General features: G+C 40.0%; 1 protein-coding gene across 2 annotated transcripts; it reads left to right on the top strand.

Annotated features, from left to right (window-relative positions):
• Window positions 1-2,118: 2,118 nt before the first annotated feature.
• Yipf6 (Yip1 domain family member 6) lies at window positions 2,119-14,612 on the top strand. 2 transcript variants are annotated; one of them, XR_007588268.1, is made up of 8 exons: window positions 2,119-2,644; window positions 4,448-4,576; window positions 4,797-4,875; window positions 5,458-5,500; window positions 7,523-7,648; window positions 8,234-8,391; window positions 9,631-9,846; window positions 13,954-14,612. XR_007588268.1 is itself a non-coding variant. In XM_050119719.1 (7 exons), exons 1-7 carry the CDS (start codon window positions 2,588-2,590, stop codon window positions 9,744-9,746), a joined length of 708 nt encoding a protein of 235 aa, XP_049975676.1. In that variant the 5' UTR covers window positions 2,119-2,587; the 3' UTR covers window positions 9,747-13,750. The 2 variants fall into 2 exon arrangements, 1 of the variants encoding a protein (XP_049975676.1); XM_050119719.1 differs by lacking the exon at window positions 13,954-14,612 and having other exon boundaries at window positions 9,631-13,750.
• Window positions 14,613-14,857: the final 245 nt, after the last annotated feature.

The following is a 14,857-nucleotide window of genomic DNA, read 5'->3' as shown; positions in this document are numbered from 1 at the left end:
TTTGATCCTACTGTACCTATTGGTTTTGTGGGAGCCTAGGCAGTTTGGATGCTCACCTTACTAGACCTGGATGGAGGTGGGAGGTCCTTGGACTCCCCACAGGGCAGGGAACCCTGACTGCTCTTTGGACTGGAGAGGGAGGGGGAGCTGATTGGGGGGAGGGGGAGGGAAATGGGAGGCAGTGGCGGGGAGGAGACAGAAATCTTTAATAAATAATAATAATATTAATAAAGAACAACAACAACAACAACAAAAAAGACAAGGTGCTAGGTAACCATGACTGGCCTGAAATTTTCTATATAGACTAGACTGGCCTCAAAGTTACAACAATCCTCCTGCCTCTGGGATTACAAGAAAGCTCCACAGCCTTGGCAAATTTTGAATTCTATTATCACTTCCACAAGTATTTGTTTAAATACCGAGAGCTTACTTGGTTTGAAAAATTATTGTACTAACAATTCAGTAAAATAACAGCTATCCCCAAGCTTAATCTGGTTTTCCATATTCTATGTATCGCCTCTTTCATTTATTTAACAGGTTTCTTTTTTTGTTTTTTTGTTTTTTTTTGTTTTTTGAGACAGGATTTCTCTGTGCAACAGCCCTAGCTCCTGGAACTAGCGCTGTAGATTAAGCTGTCCTCTAACTCACAGAGATCTGTCTGCCTCTGCCTCCTAAGTACTGGGATTAAAGGCCACCACCACTTAGCTTCTCCTCTTTCATTTATTATTGGGTTCCTTCCTAAAATACCTATCCAAAAAGCAGTGCCTTTCACTTATTGCCTACTCCTCTTGCTTAAATACTTAACGGCACTCCCCCCCCCACCCCCGCCCCCGCCCCAGGCTCAGAGGGCAGCTGCACAAGGGAGAATATTGATAGCATCAGAATGGCTCTCTTGTTTGACCTCATTTAAGCCGGGGCAGGAGGTGAGCCAGAGGAAGCGGGAGTCAGAAAAACCTTGAATTTACAGAAAGAGGTAGGGGGTCAAAGTTGGTCTGGGCAGGGGCTTTTTTTTTTCTTTTTGGGTTACAGCAGCTAACCTCCATTCATCCCCCTACTACCACCCACCCAGGCGCCACTACTGAGCAAGGACGTTTTCAGTACTTGCCCCCAAATAGTTTTGCAACTTCAAAGTTGTAGTGAAATTGGAAAGTTAGGTCAGTGAATCTCTCCCATTCCACAAGTGATGGAGAAGATTTTGCAGGATTGGTGAGAAGACAGTACAGAGGTTTAAAGATTTGAAAGAGATGGAAGCTCGCTAAGAAGCTCAGGGAACTAGTAGGGCAGGGGCAGCAGTAGAGAGAGCCCCAGGTCAGGAGGATCAGGTTCTTTTTAAAAAAAAATATTTATTTATTATGTATACAATATTCTGTCTCTCTGTTTGTGCGTGTAGGCCAGAGGAGGGCACCAGACCTCATTTAGAAAGTTGTGAGCCATCATGTGGTTGCCAGGAATTGAATTTAGGCCCTTTGGAAGAGCTGGCAATGCTCTTAACCACTGGGCCATCTCTGCAGCCCCAGCAATCGGTTAGCGCGCGGTACTTATACAGGATCAGGGTTTTTGTTTTCGTTTTTTTTTTTTTTTTTTTTTGGTTTGGTTTTTCGAGACAGGGTTTCTCTGTAGCTTTGGTGCCTGCCCCGGAACTAGCTCTGTAGACCAGGCTGGCCTCGAACTCCCAGAGATCTGCCTGCCTCTGCCTCCCGAGTGCTGGGATTAAAGGCGTGCGCCACCACCGCCCCGCAGGATCAGGTTTTTTTTTAACTTGAAGTTGAAGGCCTTTTTCTTTGCCCCCTAGAAAAAAACCCGGTTGGGGGTACACGGAGACGGGCACTTCAGAGCCACTTGCTATGAACTGGCCCTGCCAAAGGCTGCTAGTCGCTGGTCCTAGCCGGGCGTGTCTTGGCTCAGCTCTGTTCCTCTAGGATTGACTGGGCGCTGGTGGGGTGGATAGTACGTTCGGCTGGGTGCCGCTAGGTTCGGCTGACTTCCGCTGGGTTTGACGGGGCGCAGGTGAGCTCGGCTGCGCTCAGCAGGACGCGGCTGTGCTCGGCTATGTTCGGCTGTGCTCGGCAGAAGGCTGCTGCGTTCGACTGCGATCGCCTGTGCTCCGCTGGGTTCGGCTGTGCTCGGCTACGTTCGGCTGTGCGCCTTTGGGCTCGGTTGTGCCCGCCTGCATTCGACTGTGAGCAACTGGGCTGGACTGTGTTCGGCCGTGAGTTTTCTGTGCTCGTCTAGGTTCGGCTGGGAGCCTCTCGGCTCGGCTGTGCGCCGCTAAGTTCGGCTGTGCTCGGCCAAGTTCGGCTGAGAGCCTCTGGGCTCGAGTTCGGCTGCCTTCGGGGAGACGGAGCCTGTGCTCATAGAAGGCATGAAAGCTGGAGCGCCATCTAGCGGTACCGGCCCCCAAAAGTGAGGAAGGAGGAGCTCAGAGGTTCCCGGACCACAAGGGCGGGCCCTGCTCTGCAGCAGCCAGCCTCGGGCGGGCGCCCGCAATGACGCCATCTCCACGTGACAGCGTGCTGACCAGCCGCGTTCTCCACGTCTCAGGTTTTGCAAAGACTCATGGGAGCAACCCGGACGAAGGTGTGTCGAGATGGCGGAAGCCGAGGAATCGCCCGGAGAACATGAGACGGCGACGCCTAGGCCTTTGGTGAGCTAGGGTACTGTGACAGAAGGGGCCCAGGGTGAGGCAGAACTCCCTTAATGGAAGTCGGGCAGGGGTCGTGGCTTAAGAGAGCTAGAGCTCCTTCGCCTTGCAGGCCTCTGCTGCTACAGTCAGTCATTAGCAAAGCACCTGTTCTTTGAGTTAATTGCTTTCCTCTCCTTCCGCGGTCCTTCTGCACTTTTTCGTGTATCTCCTCTGCCCTTCCACACTAGGGGTTCCTTGTCCCCTACGTTGTGTCAAATGCTGAGCCTTGAGTGCTTTCTGAATTAACCTGCTCTCACTGTCATTTTATCAGGACATGTCACCAGCCATTGAGAAGTATTCCAGAAGTAATGAGAAACAGCTTCCCATAGGACGTTGTCATTTTATTGCTTGTAACTTGAATCTTTACTTGTTCAGTGACCCTAGTAGGCTAAATATTATTTCCAGGTCGTTGTCATCGTCTTCGGGACACTTAGAGTAAAAGCCACAGTGCATACAACTTAAGAACACAGGCTTTACAGTTAAACTTACATGGGCTGGAATCCATTCAAACTGAAGCTTGTGTGAGTTTAAGCAATTAATTTCAGTAGAAGGTATTTTATCTCTTAAACTAAAATAGAAGTCTCTGCCTTTAACAGTTTCCAGGAAGACAAAATAACATAACTCATATGAAGTGCCTAATACAATCGAGACCATGATCAGAGGACTATAAGGAAGTCATTGTTATACCCTGCTGTTCTTCCTTCCAAACAGTATTTGCTTATATAGTGTTTGCTCAATAAATGATTTCATTTCTTTTATTTTAAATTGGCAACTTAACAGTAGAGAACCGAAGTGAGAGGCAAGTGAACTTGGTTCTCGTCCCAGCTCTGCTCCTTAGTGGCTCTCTTTGTTCATGTCTTCATTCAGCAAATATTGATTGAGCATCTCCTGTGTTCCAGACAGTATTGTAGGTACCAGGAATGAAACTGTCAAAGATTGTGTTGGGTCTGGGGTTGTAGCTCAGTGGTAAAATGCTTGTTTTGCGTGTGCAAAGCCCTATAGGTCTTATCCCCATCACTGAAGGGACAAGGTAATTGGGTCACCTTATGGATCAGTTGTGACCTTGAGTAAAATTACTCTAAACCCCAGTTTACTCGTTGGGAAAATGATTTCACAGAATAGTGAAAAGCACGTAAACTAATGCAGACATTGTTTACTGTGACATAGTTAGTGACAGGTAACCTAGCTGTTTTTAGTTTCTCTTTCCTCCAGACTGTTCCCCTTCAGTGAAGCCCAGTACGCATGTATGTAAGTATGCATGTACGTATGTATGTATATATAGACAGGGTCTTAACTGTGTTCACCAGACTGGCCTGGAACTCATGCTTGAAAAAACTGAATAGTTGAGGGCAAGCTTCTAGCATTTACTCATTATATTCTGTCACCTTTAATTAAAAGGAATGTTTGAGAATTAACTGTATTGTTTAATGTCTGTTGTGTTAACATTTACTTTTGACTACTATGCAAAACCCAAATAATTGCCGGGCAGTGGTGGTGCACACCTTTAATCCCAGCGCTAGGGAGTCAGAGGCAGGCGGATCTCTGTGAGTTCGAGGCCAGCCTGGTCTACAGAGCTAGTTCCAGGACAGGCTCCAAAGCTACAGAGAAACCCTGTCTCAAAAAACCAAAAAAAAAAAAAAAAAGAAGAAGAAGAAAGAAAAATCCAAATGAAATATACAGTCCCAACTCTAGAAAATGGTGATGGTTTGGGGATATTTTACAGTCTGTTATAAACTGAATTTTCTTTCCCCAATCTTTTCTCAGTTCGCGGGCCTTTCTGATATATCAATCTCACAAGACATTCCAGTGGAAGGCGAGATCACTATTCCCATGAAAGCTCGGGCTCGAGAACTTGACAACTCCACGCTAAATGAGTCCGTTCGCCATACCATCGTAAGTTAGACTAGTCGAGAACCCCCCTCGGTGTTGCAGGTATAAATACTACTAATGTTTTGAAAGATTTTTGTTTGGTTCTTTGATTTTTTAATATAGTTTACCCATTGAAATTTAAGATTCTCTCTTTGAGAGTGAGTTGTTAGTCTTTTTAGCAAGTGGAGGAGACTGCCTGGTAACTTTACTCATTACAGTACATCAAGTTATTTTTGTCTTTCAGATGCGTGATCTAAAAGCTGTGGGAAAGAAATTTATGCACGTTTTATATCCAAGGAAAAGTAATGCTCTGTTAAGAGACTGTGAGTATAGAGATTTTGAGGATTTGCTTCATATCATTGGTACCTTATCATTTACTGCTTTATAAAAGGCAAGTGTAATAAAGCTGACGTTTCACAGGATGAGACACTTATATAAATGAAATTTTTGAAAGAAATTTGGAATAGAATTTCAGCAGTTGAAAGACTTGGCTCATTGTATTAAGTTCATCTGTAAATATGAGCTTACAAATGCTCACAGGTGAGCTTAAATGCGATTGGCTGCCGTTGGGAATGTAGGGGATGTCATCTAAGTCCTTTGATGAGCTTCAGATTCCATCCGTATCCTGAAGTCACAGGCAGAATTTTTGATTTGAATATTTTGTACATTTAAGGGACAGATTGTTCATGGCTCTTTATGTGTTGGAATGGGGATTAGGAAGTGAAGAAAGGGTAATTCATGACTCATAGAGGGAAACGGTGAAGACAGATATGGGGACAGAAAGGTTGGGGAGGCTTAGGTAAAACTTGCTCTTTGGATTCTAAGGGTGAGAGGTAACTATTAGGATAAATATAGGAAATATGGCATATTTGTTTCTTAGCATCCTGTCTTTTCTTTCCTTGTAGGGGATTTGTGGGGCCCATTAATACTGTGCGTGACACTTGCATTGTAAGTATTTACCTTCATTTTCACTAGATATTTTGATGGAGTTCCAGAATTAAGGAAAAAGTTGACTAGGCCTTTAAGACCTCTTAAAAAAGACAAGATTGTACTGTATAGCCCACACTATCCCAGAATTTTCCGTGTAGCTCATGCTTGCCTCAAATTTGTGCTTTTCCTGCCTCTGCTCTGAGTGCTAGGTTTACAAGTATGCGCCACCACACCATAACTATTAAAATTTAAATTTATGATATGCTCATTTAGATCGTAATGCAGTATTATTTTCTTGTACCTTTAGTAATCATATCAAGGGAACCAGTTCAGTGTCTTGAAAGGATTATGTTAAGAGCTCTTGGAAAATAAATATATATATGAATAAATGTATGAATGTTGTTGGATCCATGTATGTAAATTAGGGATCCTTTTCTAGATTCGGTGTGCTTTTGTTACGAGTATAGAAATGACAGGGACAATAATTTTATGATTATTAATAGCTAACACTTATTGGGCACTTATATATGTATATATATATCAGTTTACTATTCTACTTTTAAAATAATTTTTGTAATATCTTTATTCAAGAACACTTTACCATGAAATCATTTTTTCAAAGGGTACAATTCAGTAATTCTTACTATATATTCGTTAGTTTTCAAAGATTAACCTCAGAGCTTATGTATTTCACTTCACTTATTTGCAGAGAAAACTATAATCCTAAGATGGAATTGAGTGACATGTTTAGTGACAGAACTAGGATCAGTGTCTGAGTCACCTGCCTCCCAGATTAGTTAGTGTTGTTTTCAACCTACCATGCTCAAGTCATAGGGGTTCCAGACAACTGAGAGTGCTAACACATTCTTTGCACCTGATGGTCAAGATTTGGAATGGAATACACATAGCCATACAATACAAAGTTCTCCACATATTGGCAAGCAGCAGAACCACACAAGACTTAATATGTAACTTCTCTATCCTATATAATAGGAAGAGGTTATTAATTTTTTATTACTTTTTAGGGAAATATAAATTCTCTAAGTCCAGAATCTGAAACATTTTACATCTATTAAATTCTTAGACACAGAATATTTAGGTGACAGTTCAATATTTACTCAGTTTCAAAGCAAAGTCCTTTAGTAATATTTGTCTTCTGATTTTTTTAAAAGTCAGGAACTAAATACTACTAAATACTATCAAAGACTATTTCTGTTACTGAGCATGTACCTCAAACCTTAATGTAAGAATTACAAATTGATGACGGGCGGTGGTGGCGCACGCCTTTAATCCCAGCACTCGGGAGGCAGAGGCAGGCGTTTCTCTGTGAGTTTGAGGCCAGCCTGGTCTACAAGAGCTAGTTCCAGGACAGGAACCAATAAAGCTACGGAGAAACCCTGTCTCGAAAATTTAAAAAAAAAAAAGGGAATTACAAATTGATAGCTGAGCATGTTGCTTATAATCCTGGCGCTGAGGCGGGAAGATAACAAGTTAAAGTCCAGCCTAGGCCACACAAGCAGACCTTGTTTAAAAGACAAGCAAGCAAACAAGCATTCAGATTTACTAACAGCTAGGAAAGCAATCCAAACACACAGAGTACTGATCTGATGACTGGAAGGCCCTTTTTGTTATGCCAGCTACACCTGATACTATGTTGTAATCTTAGAGGCCCAGTGTGAAAAAAAAAAAAAAATCTCACTTTTCACCTAAACTCTTAAATAAAGATTCCTTTTTGTTTTGCTTGGGAATGTGACCCAGGGCCTCCTGCATGCTAGGTAGATACTCTACCACTGAGTAATCTTCACTAAAAAGGTACATTCTTTTCTTTTAATTTGCCAGCCTTCTGCCTTAATCTTCTTATAGTCCTTAGGCATTTGGATTTTAAATAAGAAAGCCTTACCAGATTCTATTGATGTTTCTCTTAAAATGCAAAGTACACATTACAGATGTTCAGATGCCCTATGCCCTAGCAATCTGGTGAGAAGCATGCTTTTGTAGCTTTGTATAAAAGATTATGTAGTTTTTCATGCTGTTTCTTAGAATGCTACAAAAGGGTTCTGTGGATGGAGAAAAAGATGGAGGACCACAATTTGCAGAAGTTTTTGTTGTTGTCTGGTTTGGAGCAGTCACAATTACACTCAATTCAAAACTTCTTGGCGGAAACATGTAAGTATCATTATATGTACCCTTTTCCTCTTTGCTAGGTAGCGTATCATACATTTTAGGGAAACAGTACTATTTTGATATTCTTCTTTAAAGAAAATTTGACTTAATGACCAAATGAAAAGTTCTCTTAATACCATTAAAATAGAGCAGCAACTCAATTGAAATAAATTTTCAAGTACAGTGATGAACTTCAGATTTTCTCTGTAAATCTTGAAGTTGTAAGCAAATTTACTTAAGATACATGCGTTTTGGGGGAACCTATGGTAAACACATCCTCAAATTTGTCTCTAACTAAAGTAGATTAAGAGCTACATTAGAGAATCAATGGGAGATCTCTAGTAATTCGAGCAGATCATCTGATATTAGAAAATTGACTACTAAGGGACCTAAGAGGGGAACAGGAAGAGTATAGAGAATATGAAAGTATATGATACAGGAAACTAGTCTTATTAAATTACCATCAGGGTAAAGATATAGATAGGATAGCCAGAAGGAGGCAATAGTCCATCAAATCTGTGAGGCATCTGTGCAATAAGATGTGTCTTGTACCATTCGATGATACTTATGATCTGTGGATGCGTGTAGTTCTTTCTTTCAGAGCCTGTGTGTGCTGGGATACTGCGTACTTCCTTTGACTGTTGCAATGCTGATTTGCCGGCTGGTGCTTTTGGCAGGGCAGGGCCCAATAAATTTTATGATTCGGCTTTTTGTGGTAGTGGTAATGTTTGCTTGGTCTGTGATTGGTAAGTATGTACTTATATGTATAGTACCAGAATTGATAAAACCATGGGTTAAAAATGAAGAGCCAATTATGAACAATTAAATTCTGTCAAATGAACATAGTAGCCATAGAACCTGCTGTTCTAAGAAAATTTTGAAGGTGATGGTGTCCGTGTGATGTGAGCTGGACATCTGAACTTAGAAGATGTGGACAGTCTCTGGGCATGGTAGTGTGCACTTACAATTCCAGCTACTTTGGAGATTGAGGCAAGAAGATTGCCGTTCAAAACCAGATTGGACAGTTAGCAATACCCTGTCTCAGAAGAAAACTTTTCAAATGAGACTGGGAATTATAGTAGTCCTTATAGTAGAGTGCTTCTTTAGCACTTTCGGGCCCGAGTTCAAGCCTCTGTCCCAGAGAACAGAACAAAAAGCTGTACATAACCACATTTTTTTTTAGACAGGATCTCCATCTTCTGTCTCACTCAGGCTGGCCTTAAACTCATAATCCTCCTGCATTTGCCTCCCAAATTGTTGGGATTACAGACCTGCAGCACTCTGCCTAACCTGTAGGGGTTGTTCTTGTTGAGTAAGAGGATGAGTAAGCTTTTCTTAGATGAACAGAATAGCATTTTAAAGAGAGCTGCTAACTTGCAGGCCTATAGTCGCAGCACTTGAGAGGTAGCAGCAAGAGGATTATGAGTTCAACGTCAACTTCAGCTACCTAGTATGTTCAAGACTAGCCTGGGTTATGTAAGACTTTGTTTGAAAAAAGAATGGTAATGGCAACAGTAACAAAACAGGCCCACCCAAATTAACTCACAAAAACGAAGGAAGCAATATGAGACCATTTAGTATAGGAGCAAATAACCTTACACATATTTAAACCTGCTAAGCATAGTTCAGTAACTTTCCACAAAAGGCCAAGAACCCTGCATAAGAAGGATTTCTGTCCAGAATAGTTAAAAACTTTTGAAGCTTTAGTATTTGAAAGAAGCTGCTCTGGGCTATTGGAAGATGACAGATATGTGATCTCTGCTTGTGTGTGTTATTATGAATGGAACCTAGGGCCTTGTCCATGCTAAGCAAGTGCTCTGCCACTGAGCCATACATTCCTGCCCTATAACTGAACTTATTGTTCTCTAAGGGGCCACAAATGAAACTGAACTTTTAGTGTACGTCTATGTTCACATTGGAGTTTGGTAAATATTAGTAGTTCTGATAACATGATAATACTAAATATTCCTTTTGGTTTTCTTTAGCATCTACAGCTTTTCTTGCTGACAGCCAGCCTCCCAATCGGAAAGCTCTCGCTGTGTATCCAGTCTTCTTATTCTATTTCGTGATCAGTTGGATGATACTCACGTTCACGCCATAGTGGATCTGGATACAGACATTGAAAACCAGTGAACTGAAGGCTCACCCAAAAGAACAGTTTACCACGACCAACTTCCCCACTCTCTTATTCAATTCTCGAGGTATTAAAAGGGAGCCACGTAGTACTGTTGTCGTTTATATAAGGAACTGATATTTGCAAGGCTGTCCTTTTCCTCTTAATGTTATTTCTTTCAAATACATGTGCATACCACACATAGCAAAATGCCTCCTTAAGGCATGATGAAGTTACTATGATCCATTAGGGTGACAACCAGTGACCCGAAGAGCAAGTGGATTCACTCTGCAAATTAAAAAGGGTTAGTGACCATCTTCAGCTTGGAGAATATTTGTTCAGGTGCAACTCTTAAACACATTGCCTTATGACTATTAGAATATGCCTCTTTTCATAAATAGTAATAGTCTGTATCCATTTTCTTTTTCTTTTCTCTCCCAAACTTAAGAGGGCAAAGATAGAGGTTAGGTAGGATATTTATAGACGTGGGAGGAGAAAATATGTATTAACTAATTTTCAGATTTTGATCAGAGGTAGTGCTATACTTGGTTTGTTTGTTTTTCAGCAAATGACATTTAAGAATGAGCTTTTAAAAAGTATTTTTGTATAGTTACTTTTTTGTCATGTGTAACAGTACCTCGGTTAAGACTCTAGTTGTTAATCTTTCTTCCATATCCTGAATATACAGTGCTAGCAGTCATACATGCAACTTTCTTTCGAAGTTCTTAGTGGTTCAATGTTTGGGCTTTTCTAAGTAGAAGAAGATAGAAATCTAGGTTCATAGTTTGTAATACATATTGTCATGTGGGCACCTTCTTTTAAGGTATAGTTATATATTACGTAGCTAAACGGACCTATTCATTATTTTGTATGGTCTAGCCTCAGACTAGAAAGAAAGGCTACAACAGAAGTGTGCATTTATCCAATGGACACCAAATCTAGTGTTCTGAGGCCTAGGTAACAGAAGGATGTCTATGTAACGTGGCAAAGGTTGAGTTGAGTTTACAGCTGATGCCTTTCCTGTAGTGGGCTCAGCAGTTTTTTTTCATTTTATATATATATGTATAGTTTTGTTTTATTTGTTTGTTTTGGCTGGGGAATAGCAATTGATTTTGTATTTTAGACATTATTTGTAAACCTAATTAGCTCCCCCTTAGATATGTACATTTTGCACATGTGCACCTACCTGTACTCTAATATTTATGCACACAAATGTGAAGGCTTTTCAGGGAACAGAACATCTGAGACAGGCTGATCTCAACTAAATAGGACTCCTATAAGGTAGTAAGAATGGTTGTCTTCTATGTTTCAGTTGAAGAACTCTAATAGACAAAGATTAGGAGTCAGAGACCATTCATTGTAAATATGCAGTTGCTTATAGTGATAGCAATTCTTATTAGTGTGTTTTCTTTATCATAGAGTTTAAATATTTATTGATTTTGTATTTAAAGACTACCTTCATATAAATATATGATTATAAAAACATAATTTTCCCCATTCTCAGAGTAACCAAATGAGCAACACTAGGCCAAATGGGTTCATACGGGATGAGTTACCAAGCATTACTGGGCTTATCGTCTCTGTTCCAGCCTTGTCTAAAGGTTTGGGGGTATATATTTGAATCCATTATAATTTATCTTTTAAATTATAAACCCTGTGAGGATAAATCGAGTGTTTTACTCTTGAGCTACTAAAGGAAAAATTTTTGAGATTTGTCATAAACTATCTTTTTCCACTCTGAAAAATTTTAAGCTTCCCACTCAAATATCTTTCATAAGTTGTTGTTTGTAATCTACCCAAGTAATTATAATATTGAAGAGGTAACTATACTTCTCAAAGGAGATTTAGTCTCTACTGGATTTTACTCAGGTGAAACATTGAAGTTCCAAAGGCCACGATTTAAGGGGATTTGGTGGGTTAAGCATATTGGCTCTAAGGCAGCGTGGTCCTCTTGGTCTGTTGCTCTTGGGTGACTTGAGAATGGTTTTGTGTAGTTGAAATGTAGGGCTGGGGGTGTAGTTCCATGTAGAGCATTGCCAGGCATGCACAGTACTCTTGCTTCAATCCTTGGCATTGCCAACAAAAGTGGCTAAGCTGTAGGATTGATTACTTTTTTCTAGAATTGAATGATTAAAGAATCAAATTATTTTTAATATATGCAAAAGGTCTTGCTTTCTGTGGCAAGTGAAGTCCTGAGTCTGGAAGCTGTAATATAGCTTTTCCTGGTTTGCTGCAAAGGTTGATTTTAGAAATGAGGACTGGAAGGGCAGAAGCCTCCAACAGAGGAACTCCTCTTCTAGGTTGTTGACGTTTCATGCTTCTGATGAATTTCAACTTTTGAGTATCCCTGCAGAATGTGCATGAGTATCATAGCCAGCTTGGATGATCACCTGCTGCTTCTACATCTGAGACCATGATACTCTTGTTACATAGCAAAAGGAAGGGTGAAAACTTGATTTAATTAGTGTTCAGATTACAAAAACACTATCGATGACAACATATTTAAATGTTCTGAATGGTCTTGAAAGTCATCATCAAATATTGATTTTTTTTGGTGTGTGTGTATGTTTTGTTTGGATTTTGGCCTCAAAGATATGTAAGTTAAATTTGATCTTTTCATTGTGTTGTAGGAATTTTTTTGTTGGGCAAAGTAAAATAGCATGAGACTGGTAATTTTTTCTGTTGACTATGTCTTTTATAAATAGTACCCCCAGAAATGTGATTAGAAGGCTAGTGAGTCTGAATTTGGGGATATAGTCTGTTGATTTACTACATTTGAGATGCCTGCTTATTTTTGGAGATGAGAATGAAAATTTGTCAGTTGATATTTTCGGGTACCATCAAGTTATCCATTGCATGCTGATGTTTTAGTCCGGTTTGAGCACTGAAGTGATCCTTAACTAGGCTGTCAGTTTCTGAGATGGTTGGGTGGAAATAAATGTATGAATGTTGTTGGATCCATGTATGTAAATTAGGGATCCTTTTCTAGATTCGGTGTGCTTTTGTTACGAGTATAGAAATGACAGGGACAATAATTTTATGATTATTAATAGCTAACACTTATTGGGCACTTATATATGTATATATATATCAGTTTACTATTCTACTTTTAAAAGATTTTTTTTGTAATAGTTTTATTCAAGTACACTTTACCATGAAACCCATTTTTTCAAAGTGTACAATTCAGTGATTGTTACTATATTTCGAGTTCCACAACCATGTCTTCTAACTTGAGAAAGTCTGACTTTATCACTGCAGAGAAACCAATCACTCCTGTTCTCTAGTCACCTTCAGTCCTTGCAGCTACTAGTCTACTTTCAGGCCAGGTACTATTTGTAGTGCTTACTCTATTTCCTCCACTCCTCAACAGAATATACTATAATTCTTATTTTACAGTAGAAAATTGAGGCACAGAAATTTAAGTAATTGTCCGAGGTCCTGCAGGAAGTGAAGTTATAGTAAGAACACATTAGATGAGATGTAGTTTGAATTGCACTGTTAGGCACATGAAATGAATGCATTCCTTCCTGGGGTGTGTCTTCTGTTACTAACCTTTGCACCCTAGAACTGACTGGAGACAGATGTGTCTTGTTCTTTTTACTACTTTACAATTTCCTGTTTCACATATACATAGTCTGTTTTTTCCTCAAAGTTTGAAGACACAACTTCTTTTCCTTTTCCTAGAGAGATGGTTAATGCCTCAAAATGTAACATCTCTTCAGGTGTTTATAGTATAGGGATGTATCTGGTCACATAGGGTACTGGGTATGTTTCTAAGATTTAAGATTAAAGTCATTCGAGAACTGAATGCCTTTCTATTTGGGTAAATGTGAAAAGAAAGAAGACTTTGCCTTAATGAAGCTTGTTCATTTCTGGTCTTCTTTGGTATTCTACTTTAATCCTGGTCTTTCCTATAAACAATAAACCTGTGCAAAGAAACCTGTAAAATGGTTTGTGAATGTTATATGTGTCAATAAAAACACTGGAAAGGGGCAATTTGTGCCTTTTTTTTTTTTACTAAAGGTACAGAAATACTTGTACTGTATTGATGGAAGATGATACCTATATTCTAAAGAGACAAATGTAGAATTGTGTGAAACAAGTTTGAAAAGGGAGATCACACTTATTGAGCAAACATGGTATGCCAAGCTCTGTATTAATCCTTAATACATTGTGTCTTCTCTCTTCACACCAGCCTTTTTGTAATCAAATGCAGTTGTCAAGCCCATAAGCACAACTAAGACATCAGTGAGTGAAGAAAAGTTTCTTGCAGCAAACAGCAATTGAAAACTTGTACTGTGAAGGTAGAGCTTATTGTGTTGGGAAGTACAATGCCTTTAGTAGACTTTCTCGCTGAAAATGGCTTCAAAGCAATATCTGAGGATATTGGAGAGCAATTGGATTACGAGACAGGACAGTGTGGGTAGAAGGACATCCCTGTGTCTAATTTGGAAGGCTAAAACCTAGAAGAATGCATGTTTCTAAGAACAGCTGAGAAGGTTCTGACTCTGGCTATCAGAGTGCTATTTTTTGGATGACTGTCAATCCAAGCCTGGCACTGGAGCAGTAACTAAGAGCCAGCTAAGATCCACAAGCTTGAGACAGAGAGAAAGAACAAGGTAACTGGGAGTGGCAAGGGCTTCTGAAACCGCAAGACTCACCCACAATGATACATCTCCTCCAGCAAGGCCGTGCCTTCTAATTTTTTCCCAAACAGTTCCAACTTCAGACCAAGCATTCAAATATATGAGACTATGGGGACCGCTCTTATTCAAATCACCAGACCGGGGCTTTTAGAATTCTATATTTACTCAGATTTCTCTTGGATCTTCAAGATGGGAACTTTCATCCTGTGTTGTGTAAGCCAGTCTAATTTCATAAAAATCTGAGTTCGAATCCTGACTTTTCTTCCATTGTTTGGCGATCATATTATTTCCTTCCTTTGAGACAGAGATTCCATACATATGAAAGGGAGAAGATGCAAACCTTCACTGCACAGTTTTGTGAGTTGGAACTAGGCTGATGTATGTAAAATGTTTGGTGAAGAGGCCCATATAGTGAAATTGGCACTTGGTATAAGTGAGTTATTTTCTGGATGA

The sequence above is a fragment of the Alexandromys fortis genome, unplaced genomic scaffold (genome assembly GCF_014885135.2).
Source record: "Alexandromys fortis isolate MF-2015 unplaced genomic scaffold, M_Fortis_MF-2015_v1.1 scaffold_155, whole genome shotgun sequence".
Taxonomy (NCBI): Eukaryota; Metazoa; Chordata; class Mammalia; order Rodentia; family Cricetidae; genus Alexandromys; species Alexandromys fortis.
Note: the sequence above shows the minus strand (reverse complement) of the source record. Positions and strands in the feature narration are given on the sequence as shown.